General features: G+C 35.4%; 1 protein-coding gene across 1 annotated transcript in view; it reads right to left on the minus strand.

Annotated features, from left to right (window-relative positions):
* The window catches only part of LOC123241402 (aldehyde oxidase 4-like), a 96,147-nt gene extending 73,566 nt beyond the window's left edge, over positions 1–22,581 (minus strand). Inside the window, exons 1-5 of the mRNA XM_044669059.1 lie at positions 22,522–22,581; positions 17,454–17,511; positions 16,950–17,046; positions 8,647–8,755; positions 3,987–4,113 (exon numbers count right to left, since the gene is read on the minus strand). Of these exons, the coding sequence (XP_044524994.1) occupies positions 3,987–4,113; positions 8,647–8,755; positions 16,950–17,046; positions 17,454–17,511; positions 22,522–22,581 (451 nt within the window). The remainder of the gene's footprint in view (positions 1–3,986; positions 4,114–8,646; positions 8,756–16,949; positions 17,047–17,453; positions 17,512–22,521) is intronic.
* Positions 22,582–23,155: the final 574 nt, after the last annotated feature.

Genomic DNA, 23,155 nt, shown 5'->3' on the forward strand with positions numbered 1-23,155 from the left:
CTAAAACTAGGAATCTATTCCCCTAAACTTTCCCCTTTTCCAAACTACCCTATTTCTCTCAAAGGTCCATCCCTTCCAGGATGTCAATTTCATAATTTTGACATTACAATCTGAACTTCTCATGCAGAAACTTGTCAGATTTTGACATTTTTATCCTTACATGTCTCACATGTGATTACATCTCTTAATTCACAGTTACTGTCTTTGTTCAAGGACTTATTATCTCTTACCTAAATTATTGAAAGAGCTTCCTAATTGGTCTTCCTGCTTAAATCTGTCTACTACTTTAGTCCATTCAAATACTCCTGTCATAGTGATCTACCTAAAGGTTATTCTGACCATGTAACTCTCCTACTCTGCCAATGCCACTGGCTTTCTATTCACTCTATGATCCAAAATAAATTCCTCTGTTTCACTTTTAAAGTTTGTCAGAATCTGGCCACAATTATGTTTCCAGACTCCTTAAACATGTTTTCCCTCCTGCGTTCTGTGATGAAGCCATATTGAGGTTCTCTTTGTTCCTCACACAATACATTCCATCTCTTGTCTCTGCTTTTGCACTCCTGACTCAATGCCTAGTACTTCCTTTACTACCTTTAAGTGTAGTTTGGGTACCATCTTCCACATGAAGCTTTTCTGACTCTCCCTTCCCCCTTGCTACCAATTTCTGGTCCTCTCCCTTCCAATCCACCTTGTATTCAACTATTTTGTATATATTCCTATTTATTAATTTTATATTTATTTTGTATATATTTTCATGTGTATTTGTTGTCTTCCACTTTAGAATGCAAGCTTATTGTGAGTAGGGATTGTTTTGTTCTTTGTACTTATATGAATAATATATTTTTTCATTCATTCTATAAAAATCAGATTGAAAATCTCCCAGAGTCATGTTGGTGAACCTATGGCACACATGCCAGAGGGGACTACTCTCCTCCCTCTCTCTGCCAAATCTGAGGACATTTTTTTATTTCATTCTCTCCTCTGCCCAGCAGCCCATTGGAAATGATTCCTCCCTCCCTTATAAGGGGGAAGAGGTCAACTCACATGCATGTGTAAAGGTGCCACTTGGGCACTCATTCTCTAACAGGTTTGTCATCACAGTCCTAGGATGTAGAATGTCATCCTTGGAACCAAGATCTGAATTCACATCTTGTCTCTGTTACATATGACTTATGTGACCATGGTAAGGAACATTTTCTCATTACTTCAAGCAACTATCTAGTATCAGAATGTATAGATGAGATGCTAGTCTACATTACTGGAAGGAATTTCCACAACAGATTTCCTCATTTTGATAAAAGCATAGATCTAAATAAAACCTCTCCACAAAAGCTCCAAAAGCTTTCCTTACTCTAGACCCAACAGAGACCTGCAACATTTTTTCACTACTCTTTTACTTTTAACTTCTTTAGTCACACTAGTTCCTTGAGAGAGAGAGAGAGAGAGAGAGAGAGAGAGAGAGAGAGAGAGAGAGAGAGAAAGAGNAGAGAGAGAGAGAGAGAGAGAGAGAGAGAGAGAGAGAGAGAGAGAGAAATTAGTTTACATTAGTTATTAAAATTGATTATATAGCTAGAAAAGTAGAGAGCTACAAATACAGATAGAGAGATTGGCGATAAGATAGCAATAGAGATATATAGACAATATACATATAGTAACTTTACATACAGCTACAGATGTTTCTGCCATTATACTTTTACTCCAAACTTTATCCTTTCCTAAAATGGCATGCCTTTTCTCTCAACTTATTGAAACACTATTCATTATCCATGTCACAAATTAAAGTCTATCTCTTCTGTGAAGTCATCTCAGATTAGGCCATTTTTAAGTTATCTTTCCTTTCTATGTATTATACAGCACATATTATGTCTACCACATGTAAGGGTTTATCATTTACTGCCTGTATTAAAATTAAAACACCTCTGAGGTTTGTTATAGGAAATTATCAAAGTGAAGGTGATTGACAGGCAGAGAAAAAATATTCCAGAACTTTGGAAGAGTGGCTGAGTAAGTGTCAGTTATTCCCTGGGTTTTCCCTTGGATGAAGATATCTGGATCTTATCTGTGTATCCTGGCTTGGGGAAATCAACAACCATCAAGAATCCCTGCCTGGAGTTTGGTTGAGTTATAGGTGAGACACACAGTGGTGAACGTTGGTGTCAAAATCTTTACTCTCTCTCCAAATTGGATTTTACTGGCTGTTAACAACTGGATTTCTGGAAGACCCCTGTTTGAAGACACAGACATGATACTCTAATCTGTTCCACTGGACCTGTTCACCTTCCAGTTTTCCTTTTTTAATATATACACAGGAACTCTGGTTACATTTGAGTTAGGCAGCTGAGGGATTTTTAGTGTGTTCAGTGTAGAGACATCTTGTAGGACCTTGGGGGAGGGAATCCAAGTTTTGGTTAAGATAGTTAATCCCACTCCCTTCCTTACCTGACCCTGTTTGTTTAATAAACCATATTATTTTATCTAATAATTTCTCCTTGAACATCCTTATCCAGATCTGGTGATTTGACTCATCACCAACATTTAAGAACCCAATTTGTTACCCCAGTTAGATACCCTAGTGATACATATTTATATTCATTTATACTTTATTACCAAACCCCCCTTATATTTATTTTTTCAGGTTACAACCTCACAGTTATCAGATTGGCTAATATGACAGAAAAGGAAAATGACAAATGCTGGAGGGAAGGTGGGAAAACATAGGCTCTAATTCAATTTTAGCAAAACTGTGAACTGATTCTGGAGAACAATTTGGAACTTTTCTCAAAGTGCTATAAAACTGATAAAAACTAGAAAACTAGAAAACCTTTGATCCAACAATATCACTATTTGATCTGTATCTGAAAGAGATCAAAGAAAGGAAGAAAGGACTAGATGTACAAAAATATTTAAGCAGCATTTTTGTAGTTTAAAGAGCTGGAGACTGGAGGGGTGCTCATCAATTGGGGAATGTCTTTACAAGATGAAGTATTTTATTATGGCAGAATACTGTTGTGCTATAAGAAATGATGAGCAGGATGGTTTCAGAAATTTACCTGGGAAGACTTGTATGAATGGACTGATGCAAAGTAAAGTGAGAAGACTCAGGTGACCATTATACACAAAACAGCAGTATTATAATGATGATCACTTTTGAAAGACTTCACTTCTCTGATTGAGACAATGATCTGGGACAATTCCAAAGGACTCATGGTGAAAAATTCCTTCTACCTCCAGAAAGAAAACTTATGAATTTTGTGTGCATATTTAAGTATACTTTTTACCTCAATGGCTAATGTGGAAATTTTTTCATGACTTTGCATGAGATAGATAGATAGATGAAGAGAGAAAGAGAGATAAGATTAGATAGATAGATAGATAGATAGATAGATAGATAGATAGATAGATAGATAGTCTGTTCAGGTGGGAGGCAAAGAGAAAGTTTTAACTCAAAGTTTCTTTAAAATGAATTTTAAATGCCAGAATGTAGAATGGTTTGTGTGTCCATCTAAATTCCTTAGTTTTTCACCTTAGACTAAGAATGGGCTCCTTGGACAACAGAGGAAAAAGTAAAGGAATATAATTTAATGGTAGATCCCAAAGTGAATAGAAGGAAGTAGTAAGTTTCTCTATAAGTCTGATCTCCCATAAATATTAAAGTGGTGAATGTCAAAGAACTTTTTCTTTTCAGAATTAAATACAAGATTTTTTTTATCTTATAAGTGAATATAAGATGACCAAATAGAATTTCTAAACCCCTTACAAATCAAAATCAATTCATGAAATTGAAGGAGGGTCAATACACTCAGATTTGGAGGTTGACCAGGTACCTTACATACCCACAATCAATAGCTAGACACTTCTCTGACTCCTTTCCTTTGTTTTTCATTTCTGAAAGACCTTTCCCATTTTATGGTTCCCTCTTGTAATGAGATATAGTAGGGAGAAATATGAAGAGAATTTGATTTATAATAGAACAGGAAGCTTACCACCAAGAGCTTCCATTAACAGTTCTGTTGATGGATCTGGACAGTTCCTCAGTAGAGTATATATGGCCATGACCATTCCTGGGCTGCAGAATCCACACTGAGTGCCATGGCATTTGGCAAGTCTCTCCTGAAAGAAAAAAAAAAGTTATACCTTAAACCAGTACTATTTTTCAATCCTAATCATAAAAAATGCATACATATCTAGTTTTAAATGACAATGAAAACTGTAAGTCAAGAAAAGTCGCCCAGAAACAAGCAGTTCTTTCTGGGAATGAGATTTTGCTAAAGAGGGCATAGCAATATACTTTAAGCAATATTATTCTAGATCCAAATCTGAAAAAAAAAAACAACAACTGGGAGAATGAGCATATTTCCAGGGCTAATCAATAGGATCTATCAGTATTCTTTCTCTTTCCTTTCCTGCTCTGAAAGAAGATTAATTACTAGGATGCCAGAATTTTCTATGAATGAAGGCTCTAAGCAGTTAGGCCTCAACATGTTTGTAATATGATTTTCATATGGCCTTTATTTCTATTTTCTAATAATGATGGTTAATAAAAATCTCTAAGGTATTTTCAGCTTTAAATGCTATAAATATACACATATATCAGTCACTTTATTGAACAACACTATCGGAAGGGCTGACTATTTTGAAATATAAGTTGTAGTGAGTTGATAAATGCTTAACAACCAGGCAGGAATTTGGGTGGGTTATGGAGGGAGTGAAAATATACACATGACATATTTATGAGCCTATTCTGAATTTTAACACTTTCTTAAGCCTAGAAACCCAACAAAATAAAAAATCAAGCCTTGATTTATAACTATTGCTAATATTCAGAAGCCCCCATTGAAAAAATTGAAAATTGGCTTTCTGACTCCCACAAATTATTCCAAGTAGGCCAAATATAAGGAATAATATGTGATATTGAATAAAAAGTACTGTCCTGGACCCAGGAAAATCTAGTTTCAAATACTTCCTCTAATATACAAAGTGTGTAAGAGTGGGAAAATAATTGAATCTTTCATTGTTCCAGGTAAATTGCCCAAGACTATAAACTATAAAAGTATTGGTAATCTGGTTTATATAACAGAAGTTTCCATATTAGTAGTTCCCCAGAAAGATAAGCAGAAGAGAATAAATTGATTGATAGATATATAGGTAGACAGAGAGAGAAAAAGAGAGCGAGAGAGACAGACAGAGAGAGAGTGAGTGACTTTTTTGGAAACTGCAAAGTTCTTTTAGTGACCTCAACAATCTATCTGAAATGAAACAAAGGTCTCCAATATTCTATGCAACCACTGTCATTCTATAGCTGCACACTTGTAGAAGGCCAATTAGAGAAATAGGGTCAGGGATAAGGCCTGTTATCTGGATTCCCTTCATGACCAATCCAGGCTGAGGCAATCTTTGTGTTTGGTCCTGGTCACCTGAGCCCTGAAAAGCTCTGTTACCAGCAGGTTGGTTAATCCAAAAAACAATCTGACCCCTCCAGGAGACTATTGGAAGTCATTTAGAGAAATAGAATCTGTAATATATATTTTTTCTGGATCCCATTGTAAAATCATCAGCAAGTAAAACTGTGTGTACAATTTTTCTGCACTGCAGGTCAGGATGAAGACAGAATGGGTTATCTAAGGTAAAAATCTGAGGTTCCTCTTTTGACTCCTTTTCAGATCCCCACCTTTTCTTAATATTCTTATTGGAAAGCTTTGAGTCCTTAGCAGACCAGCAATTATGAGGTTAACAATTTCCTTACAAGAAAATTAGGATCCCTAAATTCTAAAAATATTCCTAAGTCAGTCAAGGTCAGAGCTAGACAAAACTTTATCCAACCAGGTGCAGTCCTCCCATTAAAAAATACAAGACTCAATTCATTTATGATATCTATAGAATATAGTTACAGTTCCTGGAATTTGCTTGCTGATAGCCAGGCGACTAGAATTCAGCCTTGGACCCTGTTCTATATTTACTTTGAAGCCTCCAAGTATTTTCTTTTATGTGATTTATAACCTCTATTAGCTGTAAGTTTTTCTTTGTGTTCTTTGTGTGAAAATAGTATATAATAAACTCTAAACTCCGTAGCATGTTGGAGCAGTTATGAGCTAAACATTTACTCTGACTGTTCTCATTCAATCCGACGCCACTAAACGCCACTCAGGACCCCCAAAATATAGAGCTGGATCTCTATACACACTATTCTGAAGACTTTCTGAAATATTTAAAATGAATATACACAATGACAGCAATATTGTAAGAGGACAACAAAATAAAAGAAACCATTTCTGCTGTGTGATTATAATAGCCAAGTTTGACATAAGAGAAAGGTTGGGAAATAGTATCTTTCTTTTCTTTGCAGAGATAAGGATCTATGAACATGGAATATCATTGCATATAAATAGAATTTTAAATGTACATCTCTCAGAGGGCATTGAAGAAGTGCATGGTAGGTGAGAGTAGGCTGAAATACAATACAAATATGGAATTATAAAAAACTGGGCTAAGAGATGTCAACAAATGTATATATGATTTTAAAAGATGGGCTGGTTCTGTGATAAGCAATAAAGATAATCGATAGTCCATCTGTGTGCTCTACAAGAGTGAAGAAAGATCCCAGACCTCTTTTATGCAACTTATATGGGAAATAGACAAAAGTCCTACTGGATGGGCAGAATAAATAGGTCATCCACATCAATGGAAAGAGATTCCATATTGCTTAAATCACAAATTCATTTGAGAATTTGAGTATATTACACAATTTCTAGTTTATCCATTCATTTTTTCTCTTAAGAAAACTGGTTGAAGTTCATTTTAACTTTGAAGTATAGAAAAGGAAAGTATAAGCATTTTAAATTTTTTTACATTTTTCCAGATTATATGTTAATACAATTTTTAATAATCATTTTCTGACATTTTGAAATTCATGTTTACTTTCTCCTTCCCATCCCTAAAAGTTTACATACTTCTAAAATCTACCTTATACGATGAAGAGACTGGTTAAATCTAAAGATTCACATGCCTATAAGACACAGTTTAAAGGACTTGGACATCTTTTAATAATAGGGTAGCTAGGTGGCTAAGTGGATAGAGATCCAAGCAGTTGGGAGGTCTTGAGTTCAAAACTGGCTTCAGACATTTTCTAGCTGTGTCATCCTGGAGAAGTCATATCACCACTATTGCCCAGCCTTTACTATTCTTCTGCTTTAGATCCAATACATAGTATTCATTCTAAGAAAAGAGGTAAGTGTTTAAAAAAATATTCCCATACTTCATCACTCCTAACTGGAGAATGTACATTTCTGAAGAAAGACTAGAAATATGGAAACTTTTATTTTACTACTCATTGACTACTAGGGCTAAAAAAGAATCTTTGAAATAATCTAATCTAATCTCATTTTATTGATGTAGAAACTGAGGCTCAAAGATAAGTGAATTGACTAAGGTTACACATCAAATTAGTGGGGAGGCCCCACTTTTTGTGACTTCAAGCCTAGCAATCTTTCCTTAATATCACAAGTGTAATATGGGAATAGGCTAGAGGTAATAGGGAGATTAAGGCAAGGTAAGGTTGCAATATGGGATAAGGCAGGTAAAGGACCAAGGGTAATGTGAATAGGGATAAGGCACTGTGGATAGGGGTTTGTGGATCCCTAAGGCAGTAAATAGATAATGAAGATACAATGGTGCAGGTGGTACATTGAGGTGGTAGGAGAAGTAAGGGAATGGCTGAGTTTAGGGAATATAAACAAGGAGGTATAAAGAGTTGTAAGGGCAAACAGCTACAGCCTGAGAGACACAGACTGGGACACAGGTTTGAGACAGACACACTAAAGGGAAACAGGCACTTCTATGGACAAAGTTTAGGGCCAGCCAAGAATAGCGTGAAACTGACTAGACGGCTTCTAGTCAGTTTCTCAAGTTCACAAAGGAATAGTTCAGAGGAAGTATTAAGATTGCACTTCCTCCAAAATGGACACCTCCAATTCCCTTCACAACCCAGGGAAAATGTTATTCCTTTCTTCTCTTCTCCCTCTCTTATCAATCAACTAATGAACTAGCCAAAGGTTTGATTACTTGACAAACGGGGTTTATTGATTTTTAGGGTTGATTTGGAAGGGATGGAGGGGTACAAGGTAACTCTAACAACCGCCTGGGGAAAGCTTCAGGTGGGGGAGGGAGACAGGAATGGGAGACTGAGTTAGGACCTGCCTAACTCACCCCTAAAGGATTTTGTAGCCTATAGGATTAGGAAAGTTGGATACAATGATTCAAGTGATAATTTGTTACAAGGATAAGTCCTATTTGACTACAGGGAAACTATGTCTACCAAGTTTGAAAGCCAAACCCAAGATCCACCCTCTTTTCAAAACCCCAAGAAATTTAGGAAGGGAAAATGATGGTTGGGAATAAGGGAGGTTAGGGAGATCTAAAGGAAATGGTTAAGCTAACCAATTTTAAGAAAAAAGCTGCAGAATATAGGCCAGGTTTTCAGTCTAAAGAACAGAGCTCAGTTGACCCTTCTACTCTCCGCGAGTCCCCAGGGTCAACTGTCAACTTCAGGATTCTAAACTCTTTTTCAACTATCAGAAACTCTCCAGTAAGGCTTTGCAGGGATGAATATGCACCCTTTGCACTACACAAGCTACAACTTAACCTTACCTGAACTGGATGAATCCTGGTTTTGATGCTTCCAATTCCTTCCACTGTGGTGACTGCAGTACCATGGAGAGAGCAAATGGGAGTAAGGCAGGCAGTGGCAGAAAAATGGCTATAGTGTTTTAAATAATATAAAGGAAAAAAGATGATAGGAATAGCACCATAATAGTAAATAGGCAAGTCTGTAATATAGGAATTAGCCATGTATGACCAGGGATTATAGAGCAGGCTACACACACACACACACACACACACACACACACACACACACACGCAAAGTTTCTTTTTGAATGATGTACAAAGGAATTTGTTGTTACTGTTTTTGTTTGGGGATTGGAAGGTCAATAGTGGGGAATGCGTGATAAAGTGGGGTTGTGATAATGATAGATCCTCTAAGCCTTTATTATTTCTTTACTGTTTTTATTTTAAACAAAGAATATGTGCCCATTATTAGTTGCCTATGATGTTGTTCAATCATATCCAATCCTGTCTGAACCCTTGTGGAATTTTCTTAACAAAGATACTGGAGTAGTATGCCATTTCCTTCTCTAGTTTTCCCCTCTTTTGCAATTGGTGAAAGTTAGGGAAACAGGGGTTAAATGGCTTTCCAAGAGTCACACAGCTAGTTTGTCCAAATTTGAACTCAGGTCTTTGTGACTTCAAACCCACCACTCTGTCCACTATGTCACCTAGCTGTCCCATAGTACATGCACTTCATTGAATTTCATGACCCATTTGTTATTCATCTGGAAAACCTCTCAGTTGACAATGTAGAAAAGATGTCACCAGGTTACTTGAGGTAGTAATGGGGTTGTCATCTAAACATACATAATGACTTCAAATTATGGGTCTATATATTAAGGTAGCATTATAATATATAGTGAGAGCAAAAGTAATCACATGAGGAAATTCCCAAACCAAAAAACATTGGATTATGAAGATAAATGGCAAGAGAAGTAGAAGTGATATTGTGATAGAAGAATATGACAGATCCAGAAAGAAGCAAAAAATAGATATTCGTATTATAAACCTGACAGCAAGATATGATATAGTAGTGACAGTGAACTCCAACAATCTGGACATTTATTGGAGCTCTCTTTCTAAAAGCAAAGCACATGATAAATTCTTGATTTGCCTTAGGGATAATTTCATTCTTCAAAAAGCAGAAAAATCAATCATGGAATTATTATTCTGAGTTTGTCTAACCAGTTACAAAGAACTGGTGGTCAAATTTAAAATAGGGAAAACTTCGAGAAGAATATTAAGAACCATTCACTACATCTAAAAGTTTTTGTCATCCTCATCCAACTTTGCCTTCATCTTCCCCAATCAAAACATTTTTCTGTTGTCTTATCCCATCATACCTTTTGGAACTCCTTTTATATTGTTAAATTCCCCTTCATTCTAGACCTTTTTCTCTTTCCTACTTTCATGGAAACTTAACTTCCTCTAGAAATCACCAGATATACAACCACCTTTTCTATGAGTAGGTTCTCCTCTCATATCCCAGACACATGGAGCCAAGAGAATTGGCATATCTCTTGCTTTTTGATAACAATGCCAGACCCTCTCTCAGTTCCATCACTTAGCAGTCTATCTTTAAAGATTAAGCTTTGTTATATAGCCTAACTTGTTTAGTGGTACTGCTATTATTAGTGCTATTCTTATTTGTTATTGTTTTATGCATGGGCATATGGTACTATGAAATTTGCATGTAAAGCCTAGATAGAGGAAAACTACAACAGCAAGATCTAAGACTGTGATTTCAACCATATACCTGGGTCTTTAAATTGACCCATCAAACCATGAGCCTAAATCTATTGTAAACCCTTTGTTCATTAGATTCTTCAGTTTATACTCTCTTCCACAAAGAGGGAAGGGGAGGTTCTCAAAAACCAATGTCTAGTAGCCTTCCTTATCTGATTATTTTTTCTGATAATTTATGATGTTCATAAAACTGATTACTCACATAACTCATCCATAGTGTCTCATACTAACTCAATTCTTAAATGGAGTTTCCCATTGTTCCCTAACACTATTGTCTTTGAAGATTTTCATGACACCCTCATTCTTATATACCAGTGCTTCCCAAACTTTTTTGGCCTACCGCCCCCTTTCCAGAAAAAAATATTACTTAGCCCTCTGGCAATTATTTTTTTTAATTTTAATAGCAATTAATAGGAAAGATAAATGCACCTGTGGCCATCACCACTTCCCCTAGATCACTGCAGCATCCACCAGGGGGTGGTAGCACCCACTTTGGGAATCATTATTATATACAGAATGTAGTACAAGGACCAATGACAATATTTTGCTATCAGCACTTTCAGAGAATAGTAACATCATTCCTCAATGCCTAAAATTAACCAGTTTCTAAAGAATAATGCACCATCTAACCAATAATTTAGTCAAAATTAATATAGCTTAGTAGTGACAAGCATAAAAGATAGATGTGACCAAGCAATATCCAAATAAACAGCTACAATAATAAATTCATAAAACATGATACAGAATAACAAGCATTAATGTTCAACATTTCTTGAGTAGTTCATAGGAGTCAGTCCAGGTAAGACTTGAAAACCAGTCAATTTCAAAAGCAACAGGAAAAAAGAGACTACCTGTATTGCTTTCCTAAAATTTGATATATAATAACTATTCTTCAACTTAGTCACTACTGAGCTTAAATCAGCTTGCAACTGAGATTGGAAAACAAGAAAAACACTTTAAATAATTGAAAATAGAGATCTAAATTTATTCTTTTCATATAGATATAAGTTCTCAAGTAATACTAGAAAAAAAACTACAAAAGGAAAAAGAATGATCCTAGGATTAGACTTCCACTTATAACCACTAGAGGTCACAAAAGATTTGGACTTGTGGTCTAAAAGCAGATTCGAAGACCCAAGTTTGCAATAATTCTGCCTAGGCAATGTAATTATACAATTTATGAATGACTCGTCATTATGTTCCTTTTCTGAGAAAATCACTTTCCAACAACAGAATGGAGGGGTTCTCTGAGATTGCTCACACCCTCATGCCACCAACAAAAGAACCCAAGGAAATGCAAAGAATACGGTCAACCCCAGATGCTTATGAGAAATAAAACTAGGCCAGTGAAATGCAATTTTTAAGAAAAACAAAATAATTCACTTAGAAACAGGTGTCAGTAACCCTTTATGTATATTGAGGGATTAGATGAGGACCATTTGAATCTTTATGTGTTTGTTTATGAATTCTTTTCCTCAGAGATAAGCCACTTGAACATATGTCAATAATAAAAAGAAAATTAAATACACAGTCCTACTTTAATGCTTTACTTTTCTCCTTTCTAGGCTCCCAGAAGGAATGTGTTTGAAGAAGAGAGTTTATGATGTTGCAGCCTCTGCTACCATGATGCCTCACTTCATTTTGGTGTGTTCTCTTTTCCTCTCTCCTTAAGAGATCTTTAAATTTCTATATATGGGGAACTCCACCCTCCAATATTCATTCATCTTACATTAGTCTTCTTTTTGATCCAGGAGAAAAATATGTCCAAGAATTTTATCCTTTATCTTTCATGGTAGGGGAGGCAGTTTAAGCCTTGCCTGAGTGACTATTATAACCCCATCCATGCATACTGTCTAAAACCTTTTTGCATCCATCTACCATATTCCAATTCACTTGCCTTCTATTGTCCTCTTGTCTTCTTTTTACTCCAAATTCCTGTTTACTTTCACAAATTCTGAGGGACTATGATATCTACATTAATGCCCTATCTGATATCATTCCAATTCTCTATCCTCAACTCCAAACACTTATAGATTCATTCTATCTATCTTCCTTAACTTTCTAGAAAAGGATGCACACATTAAGAACTCATTTGATTAGCATTTATTTATTTGTTTGTTTGTTTGTTTGTTTAGTAGCTGCTCCATATCAGGCACTATGCTGGGTACTGTGGATATAAAAAGGAAAGAATCTCTGTCCTAAAGGATCTTATATCCTATTCTATTATCCATAACTTCCATCAGTATAATTCTGAATGCTGAATGTCTTCTATCATAACCTTCTATCCATGCATCTCTCCCTCTACAACAATTTTTAAACTATTCTTCATATTAATTGTGACTTCTCCTCCCTCCACCTCTCCTTTTAATACATTATTGTTCAGGTTTTATTTTTCTCCCTTCACACCCCAAAATCCATGGTTGATTAATATAATAATATAAATCTGCTGGGATCCTGTCTGATCTAAATCCAACCCTTGATTTACCACTATGATCTGCTTTCTTTTCTACTCTAAACCTAGCAAAATACTGTCACACAGGAGAGGAGTAAACTGGAACTTGACATAGTCATGTTATATAACCTAACTTATACCTTCATTGCTGCACTGACCCATATGTTTAGTCTTCCCTGACTGTGGGAGGCCAATAAGAGAAGCAGAGTCAAAAATAGATAAAAATCTAAGACTCCTCTTTTGACCCCTTTTATGATCCATATCTTTTCTTATTGAAAAAACATTATAGCCTTATTAAAAAGATTTAAGTTCCTAGCAAACCAATAGTTACAAATTTAACAATTTCTCTCCCTGATAATTAAGAAGCCTGAACTCTAAAAAATATTACTTAGACAGTCAAGGTCAGAACCGGGCAAAGCTAGACAAGACTTTATCTGACCAGGTACAATTCTATAATCAAGAGTACAGGACTCAATTTATTTAGGATATCTATAGAATGTAGTCACTACTTCCAGAATTGGCCTTCTGTTAATGAGCAGCTGGAATTGGGCCTTTGACCTTGGACCTATCTTTCTACTTTTAAGTCTCTAATGGGTTTTTGTATAATTTGTAACCCCTACACAGCTGTAATTCCCTCTCTGTGTTGTTTGTGTGAAATCGGTATATATTATATAGCAAGACTCCATGGCAAGATGGAGCATTTATGAAGTGACCGATAGTCAGACTATTCTCAATTCCCTTTCTCTATACTATTTCAATCCGATGCCACTAAACGCCACTCAGTATCCCTGGAAATATAGAGCTGGACCTCTATACCTGACTATCATACTACACTAAGTGACTACTATAAAAGTTCCTTTCAATTAGTAGAGACCCTTACCTCCTAATATTCATAATCTACTATTTTAAGACTGATTTCCAATAAATGAAATTTGGGGTTTTGGTCATTTTGAATGATAAAACACTTTCTCTTAAGATTGTTTTTTCATCCATACTTGTCATTTCTTACGTGCAGGGAAATCCTGGTAAGAAATTCTCTTCATTAGTGTATATGAATTGCTATTCCGCAGTTTATAGTCTGAGTGGCTTGAATCAACATACACGTACAAAAAAATTAAATGATAAGCCTCTATGGAATGGTTTATTTTTTTACATTAAACTGAATTTTTAAAAGTTGTGATTATATTTGAACGAAATGAAAGATTCTTTTCTCTGAAAAGACCATGGACTCCCTCATTTGTTTATTAACTTTTTTCCTTAAATAACTACTGAAAATGAGACCTTATTTTATAATAACAGCCCTAAAAGTTAAAATTAGTCTGTTTTGAGAGAAGGAAAGAAACATTTATATTTGAGTCTTATTTTCATTAACTATGCCATTCTCCCTTTTAAGGACTTCAGAAAGCCCAAACGCCTCTCTTCAACAGTAGCCTTGAGTGTTTTTTAATAAAATAGTCTAATTTTCAACTTGATTTCACTCTGTTCAGAGGAAGGGTATCTACCTGCTGCCAACCCATGTGGACGGTTCATTGAATCCACTTTGGGGAGCACATAATGTTGTGAAACAAAGGGATTGTGCTCCTAAATTAGAAAATATGTGGGTATTCTGTAATCATTTCCTTTCAAGTTACTGCATGAATGAAAAAAGACTTTTAGCTGGCTGCTGAGCCAGAACTAAAAGTGCATACAAAAAGCTGCACTGAAAAAATCTGATCTCCTACCTCCTTGGTGAAGATCAAGCAAAAACTGCCCTAAGTGAGAAGAGAAAGTGATGTAGTACTAGTTTCCTATTCTCCCTCAGGTCAACATGTGGCCTAAAATGCATTTTCTGTCTAAGATGAATGTGTATTGAAGACAGAATAGACCAAATCACAATCTGTGAACTTTGAGAATTCAGAGAAACCCCCAGAGTTCTGGCACTGAAAGTCCATAAAAGAATCTAAACTGCTAAAAATAACAAGTCCTGAACACTATGAAGAGCCAGCTACAATGACAAAGAATTCTCGTGACTCTCTCGTACACAAAAGAGTGTTCTTTGGGCAATTCAAGAGGGTAGTTCACCTTCTGCTATGCCATATTTGGAAATGAGCTTGATAGGATGAATGTTTAATAGCAATCACTTTAAATGGGAACCCTTTCTCTCTGAAACCCAAGGTGCTAATAGAAATGGTGTGTTCCAGTTTAGGGTGATGGTTTTTTTGTTTTTGTTTTTGTTTTTTACTTTGGTTCTTGCTATGTCTTTGCAATAAACATTCCTTTTTTAAAGGATAATTCATGTTGTTCACTGACACTATCAAGGAGTATGTCATTATTTAAATGTTATTGGGAAAATACTGAGAGTGGTGGCACATTGTATTGGAGAAATAATCACTTGGGTAATTGATTTTGAAGAAACATACCAGACAGAAGCTTGAGGAAATAACATTAGAAGAAACTCATAACTGCTTGGGGGTAGTCCCTAGATCTCTGAGGGAATAAAGTTAGAATACTTGCCTGATTCTGGGTTTCTGTTTTGACAGTTGAGTTAGGACTAGAGAAAGTGACCCCCATGAACCTATATATAGGCTAGCTGGGATTGTGGGACTTCAAACTATTAGTGAACTACCAAATACATTCAATTTGACTAATTTCATTGATATGAGAAACTTCTGGTGTGAAAATTCCCTTTACCAGTTCAGAGCAGCAAATCTGTAAAACATGGTCTTGAAGAGCTACCTGGAGAACTTGGAGGGTGTGATTTGCCACGTAGTACCTGGCTAGTTTATACTACAAATGGGATTTAAAATCTTGGTTCACCCTCAATCCACTAAACTACCCTGCCTCTCAGGAATTACCACATCATCACTGTAAGCTTAAATAGAGTAATGCTAAGTTATGAGGGACACATAGTACAATCTACAGCACTTCCCAGTTTTTTTACAAAAGGACATGGGCACAGAGTATACCCAAGCTGAGGCTCACCTAAAAACATTAGGCAAAATAAAACAAGATCCAACTGGGAGAACTGCCAAATCTATACTTGGCATGCAGGTAAGTTGCCCACCCGCATTTGTTGAATCAATTACTATAGTTTTTCTTGTGATTCAAAGATGGCTTACTCAGCAGATTTCACAAATAAGGTTTCTCATATGGAGATGGAGAAGGAAGGAAAAGAGGACACACTACAAAGCTCAACCACAAGTAGGAGCAGAGGAGACAACTTGTTTGCAGTATAATAAGTATAAGGAGCGTCATAAGAAGTCTCTAACGAAAAATTATTTGGAGGATTTCTAAGGGCCTTTCAACTATCTAAATCCTATGATATTTATGATTAACCTCAGAGCTTCTGAACAGACAATTTTTTTAGCTTTCACATAGAAATATTTACTTCAAAGTCATAAAGCAAATAAACAGTTGGGCAGAGTTCCTGTAGTCAAGCAATTTCTAGGTGATTTTAAATGCAAAATAACAATGTGAATATTTCTACTAGAGGCTAGCAATCTAGTAAGTCTAGATTCCTGAAATTAAATTTACTATCAATAATTCTACAGAAATCAGTAAAATAGGACATATCAGTATTTAAATACTTAAATACAGAATTTAACCATACAAAAAGTATCAGTTAAGAAATCAACAAATGAAATTTGCAAAATTATATCAATGGAACTGATTTATGAAAGAGCATTCACTAGAAAAAAATCACTAATTTTCTCTAGGATGTTGTATTTAGGTATTATCTCAAATAAAAACTCCAGGGAAGCCTGAATCTTTAATCCTGACTGATATTTTGGGAATTAATGTGCTATTTCCAGAAAGTAACCACAAAAAGTACATATATGTTTTCTTTGATAAGGAATATTAATAATCTATTACCATGGTAACTGAAAGCAGAACAGATTCATAAGAAAGGGAATTACTGGAGGCTGCAAGTTCAACCAATATATTACCATGATAAATTGTAGATAATCAGGAGGCACACACCTCAAGAATTCAGTGGGCCTGGTGGGAATTGTCTAAAGATATATCAGAATAAGAATTCTAAAGTATTCACTCCTCTTTCTGGTCCCTCAATCCCAAAATCCCCCAGTATGGGTCATTGAAAGGATACTGGATCTTCTTGGTGTCTGGGTTGTATTCTGAGATCATCACAGTGCAGGCCCCACAGCCTCCTGTTCCACAGCTAAATTTGGTTCCTGTTAGGGAGACTAGGAAACAAAGTAATCAAGGAAATAAGGATGCAGATTTTATTTTAAATTTTCCCACCTTTGCAGATACTTAGTAAGTAATGAGTCCAAAACTATGGTCATAGCTGAATGGCCAGCTTTACCATATCACAGATCACAGTTCTAGAGTTAGAAGACACTTTAGATATAATATCATCCAATTTTTACAGCTGAGGAAACTAGACTCTAAGAAATGAAGAAATTTGCCCAAGATCACAATCTTTCTCTAAGTGAAGAAACATCCTCTCCCCTACAAATTCAAGAAAATTTTTAAATGTAACATTAATTATGTATAGCTTGTTTCTTGTTTCCAGAGCTGTTTTAGGGATTCTTAGTTGATTTAAATTCCATTAATCACAATGTTAGAAAAATAAAAAATGCAAGGATACGATGTCTTCTCAAATAATCCATCAGATTCCATTCAGGATCTGCCTGTCTTTCTACTACCTGCATTGAAAAATGAGAGAAAGATTTTAATAATATAGTGAAATCAACCCATCCAAGTTTTAATTTTGTAATGTGGAGCATTGCTTTAATTCCTCTGAGGGGGAAAATTTACCTTCTTAAGACTTTGTTTTGTCATATAGAAAAATATTATAAAATCCTGCAGCAACCATCCTAGCATGATTTCAGTTTCTTTGAGCCTGTCAGTATGATTAATATATATTCTCACTGGTCAATCAGTTAAGCAATTATGAAGTATTTACTATAAGTAGATATTGTACTAGGCACTTAGGATACAAAGAAAGAGAGGAAGAAATGTTTCTTGCCCTCAAAAAAGATATATTCTCTTTTTTTGTTCTAATCTCTTACCTTCTCTCTTAGAATGGATAGTAAGGGTAAAGGCTAGACATTTGGAGTTAAGTGACTTGTCCAGGGTCACCCAGTTGGGAAAAGGGGATATATTCTAATCAGAGATACAACAAGCAAATAATTATATACTCATAAGATCTATCACTAGCAAGTGGTAGGGACTAGAAAAGGACTCTTAGACAATGTGGAATTGAAGCTGAGCCTAGAAGGTGACCAGAGAAGAGACAAAGTGGCTGTAGAGCTTTTCAGAAATGGGAGACAGCTGGCAGAGATACAGAAATGGGAGGCAGCAAATTGTATGGGAAGAATAGCAAGTTTATATGTCTGATAGATTATATGATGAGGAATAAACTATAAGAAGATTAGAAAAGTAGGAAGGGATCCAATTGTGAAAGTCTTTAAAAGGCAAACAGAAATTCACACTTGATCTCAAATATATTAAGCAACCACTGTAATTTATTGAGGAGGAAAGGTGATGTGGTCACATCTGTGCCTCAAGAAATTCCCTTTGGCAGCTAAGCAGAGAATGTTTGGAAAGTAGAGAGGTGTGAGAAAGAAAGACCAGTTAGTTAGAAGTCTATTTCAGTAGTGCTAAGAACAGGTGATTAGAGCTTGTGCCATAGTCGTAACTGGGTGAGTGAAGAGAAGGGGATATATGGGATGCTGTTAAGGTAAATTGCAAGGAGAATATGTTGAGATCATGTGGTCTAATGGCTAGAGACATAGCCTAAAAGCCAAGAGGATGTGGATTCAAGCCCTGTCTTTAACACAAAGGTTATGTGACCTTCGGGACAACTTCACCTCTTGGAGTTACCTGGACACTCTCACAGTCTATAAGCTACAAAGTAGATTCCATCCTTCATTGGTAGAGAGAGCCTGATGACTAGATATACCACTATATCCATAAACTCACAAATCTCTTCTTGTAAAAAAAAAAGAATAGATCAATTTTCTAGAGATTTTCCAAAGATTTACATCCTTTTCTTCTGTTTGTTGGAATGGCCTGAGTGTAAAGCAGAGAGTTAAAAGAATACTGACCTATGTAAATGGAAAAAACATGGGTGCGACAGACATGATGATGGTTAACAAAATATTGTACCACAGGCAAGTAGGTGATTCAAGATATAAAGAGCCAGGCCTAGATACAAGAATCCCCAGGTTCAAATCTGACCTCAGACACTTCCTAGCTGTGTTGCCTTGGGCATGTCACTTAACCCTAATTGCCTAGCCCCTTATTTCACTTCTGCCTTGAGATAGATATGTAGGATCTCATTCTAAGACAGAAATCAAGGTTGATGTGTTTTTTTTAATGTATTGTTTCAATATTTTCTCCTTAATTTCCAAGTTTTCCTCTCAAGACTTTGGAAGAGCAAGGAAGGAAGGGAACCTTCTTCCTCAAAAACATAATTCAGGACCCTTAATTCTCAGCCATAGATTCATAGAATGACACTAGCCTGGTCTTTCACAATCTGCAATGGTTTTTTTCCAAAACTTATAAGCAACCTTCCAAGTCTTACTATTGATTTCACACTTTCACCATGCACTTTTATCACTCTCTGTCCAAAGTCTGACACACCCATAGGCATAAAAAGTCTACCACACACCAATCCTAGGACCAGTTCAAAGAGAAAAGTTATACTTAATCCTCTTGAAACTTGTAAAATTTCAAAACAAGAGTAAATGAAAGAGTAAGAAATTAATAAAAAGCATACTGCATTCAATCCTAAAGTCAGTCAATACACAAGACTTCTAGGTATTTTTAATAAATATTTCTATAGCTATCTCAGAAAGATAGTTGCCTCCCTATAGTAGTAAAGGGACCATTTAAGAAGAATGAATCATTCTTTGAATTCCTTCAGTAATAGGTTAAAGAAGAAAACCTATACATTTACATTTGTACATAAAAATATACAGTTTATACATTTGATCTCTCCCTCTACTACATACACACACACAAACTCATACATATACATATATAGACTCACAAAATTGAATCATTTCTAAGTATTTAAAAAAATGGCTTCAAATAGCTTTACTCTTTTTTTCTTTACTCTTTTTTCTCTCTCTTTCTCCTCAGAGATTTCCAAAACAAAGTAGTAGGAAAAGGAAGAAAATAAAAAGTGACATATTTAAAATATTGAATGTTTTGGGAATACATTTTATGATTATTGAAATATTAAAGTATAAACATCTGATCTTACTTTCTATATATTATATCACTTAAGTCTGACAACAGCCTTCTGAGGTAGATGCTATTACCATCTCTATTTTATATATTAGGAAACTGAGGCTGAGAGAAATGAATTTATTTTTCTAAGATGGTACTTATAACTTTATGACCCATAGCCATGATTTAAAAGGTCTTCTGGACTCCAAAGGTCTTCTATTACTCTAACCAGTAGCCTACCAACTGCCACATGAACAATTTCATTTAGGTAAAATAAAGTAAAAGTAGGAAACAGTTTTGTTTTTTTTTTTCATTAGAAAAAGGTGGTATAAGAGGCATGTAGGTGGCTTGGGGAATTGATAACCAGGCCTAAAGATCCTGGATTTAAATCTGGCTTCAGACCTTTCTTGGTTGTGTTACCCTGGGCAAGTCATTAACCTTCATTGCCTAGTCCTTACTGCTTTTATGCCTTGGAACCAATACTTGGTATTAATTCTAAGATGGAAGTTAGAATTTTAAAAAAGAAAAAATGATCACAATTCTTTAGAAAACTTAATCAACTTTTTGTTCTGGGTTATACATGTTTCATAAAGCAAAACACATTTCCATATTACTCATTGTGTAGATGTAGCATCCATGATCTTAAGTGAGGTCAAATCTAACTCACAGAATTCCATAGTGCCCCCACCCCGAACTCCAGGAAAGGGGGCAGTTGGGGCAGTTAGAAACCTGAGTATAAAAGGCCAGGTCACCCTACTTGCAGGGACACTTTGTTCACACTTCTTGTGGGTTCAAGGGCTGGGAAGAAGAGTTAGATTACTCTTTGGTTAGTTCATCTCTGGCCTCAAAGGCTGAGTGTTACCTTACTGGTTTACTACTGGGAGAATATCTCAATTGCAGCATCTTAACTAATCTCTATATAGATCTTCAAGCAAGATTACCTTTCCATCTTTAACCTAGTTACATTAGATTAGGAGAAAGATTATTTAGTGAGGGGGATAGAAGTTAAGTTGTTCAAAATACAAGTTCATTGAAGATATTAGATAGCTTACCTCCCTTTCATTCCTAAAACCATTTCCCCTCACCTTGTTTCCTGAAAATAATAAACCCCTTTGGTTGTTAAGCTACTGGGCCTGTGGGAAGTTATACTAGGATATACTTACCATCCATATACTTTACCAAAGAAAAGGTCCTTTCATCTAAGCACTGGTGCAGTTTCTATCCTGAGAGCAAGTCATCTATATTTGAAGACAACTTGGAATCTATTCTATCCTAGGATTTAGGGAATAGTTTAAGCAGTGAGAGTTGTTAACCTCAGTGGGATTATTCCCTGTCAATTTACCAACTTGACCCTGAATTATGCAAGCTTGTACAGCCTCCATTTGCTTGAACTAAAGGGGATTCAGTTAAACAGCTGCTCCCAGGGCGGGGAGAAGGAAGAATTCTACACACTCCTAACCCTCCCCCTTGTTAGGACTGCCAGCTTCATCCTTTAGCTGGACTCCATTACCAACCATAGCTAATCTGAGGCAATTCAAAATGGGTGAATCTTATAAAATCAAAACCCCTAGTAATATACTCAAAGACGGAAGTGATAAATCATGTTATAATCTGCATTTATACTCCAACATTTCTTTCTCTGGAGGTGGATAGCATTCTTGTCATGAGTCTCTCAAAATTGTCCTGGATCATTGTATTGCTATTAGTAGCAAAGTCTATCACATTTCATCATTCCACCATATTTCTTTCCTTAAGTTCTATTTGCCTTCACCTAACTCAAGATATTGGCAAATTGTTACTCCATATATTTCAAATAGAGGCATACATGGCTTTTTAGAAGGTATATATCCTAAAAACCTTCTCCTATTGCCATGTGGTAGATGAAATCTGCATATTCTGCTGATACGGACTTCCTCTATACCAGCAAACAAAGTGAGACTTTGAAGAAACTCAGTCAAATAAATGAAGGAATCTATGACAGCCACAGTTTAGTCTCTAGAATAGTTTGTAAGGTTAATAAAATTCAGTGTGACACACATGAAATTTGCTCAGACATGTGTAGTTATAATCATTTTCATCACCATTACTATCATGGACATATTAAAAGTTTATTTAGCCTTGGTGAACTCAGTCAGATAAAAGTTTAATTCTAGAAATTTCATCCATATTTGGACAAGTTTTAAAACTATAAAATCTGCAAAGTTACCAAGTACCCATCATTGTTTACTAATTTCTAAAGAAAAATAAGAAAATAAATCAGTCATATTCATAGTCAATTAGTACAAAACTTATATAAAGTATCTATAGAATACCTATCATTGAATCAGTTCTGAACGCAAAAATTTAGTTAGGAATAAGATGAGGAAAGAAGAAAAGAGATGAAAAAGTATCTTACTGAAGGAAGTCTAGCTGTGCCTTAAGTCCTTGTTCTGAAAAAATCTATTGAAATTTATCATATAACCATGCCAAAAACTCACCTTCTTCCCATTCACAAAGAAAATCAGAGGATCAGACTGTTGCGAACTGGTAGAGGACATTGCCAAGAGAATGTTCCAAATGATTAAAAGTAATATCCCTGGCAAATCAGGGAAAATATCAGTCTCTCAATATTAGAAGAGCAATGAATAATTCATACCAACTCCCTTTCCTAAATGGTGCAATTAGGGTTGCTTCCCACACTGCTTAGAACTTTTTATAATTAATGCTCATAGGAAGTTACTTCCTCTTTGCATCATTTATAGATTCTTATCTGTGGCCAACTTAGATGAAAAATATCCTTTACTCAGTAGAATCAATATAAAATGAAACAATAATAATACGAATTAATTCTGAATAAATACCACAAATACAAAAAGGCTTTTAAAAAATTTAGTTAACAATTATATAAATCTATATCATTGGATACTTTAACTTTTAATACTTTAATACTAAATACTTAGATTGATTATCACTTGTTTGAGTGTATGTTTTTATAACAAATATTTTAGCATTAAAAGATTTCATTTAAAAATTGAATAAACTGAAAGCATTTAAATCTAAGAATCATAAGATGTAAAAACTTAAAAGAGACCTTATAGATCGCTTAATTAAACTATTAAACTCCCAAAATCA

This window comes from Gracilinanus agilis, chromosome 3, assembly GCF_016433145.1.
Source record: "Gracilinanus agilis isolate LMUSP501 chromosome 3, AgileGrace, whole genome shotgun sequence".
NCBI classification, from domain to species: domain Eukaryota; kingdom Metazoa; phylum Chordata; class Mammalia; order Didelphimorphia; family Didelphidae; genus Gracilinanus; species Gracilinanus agilis.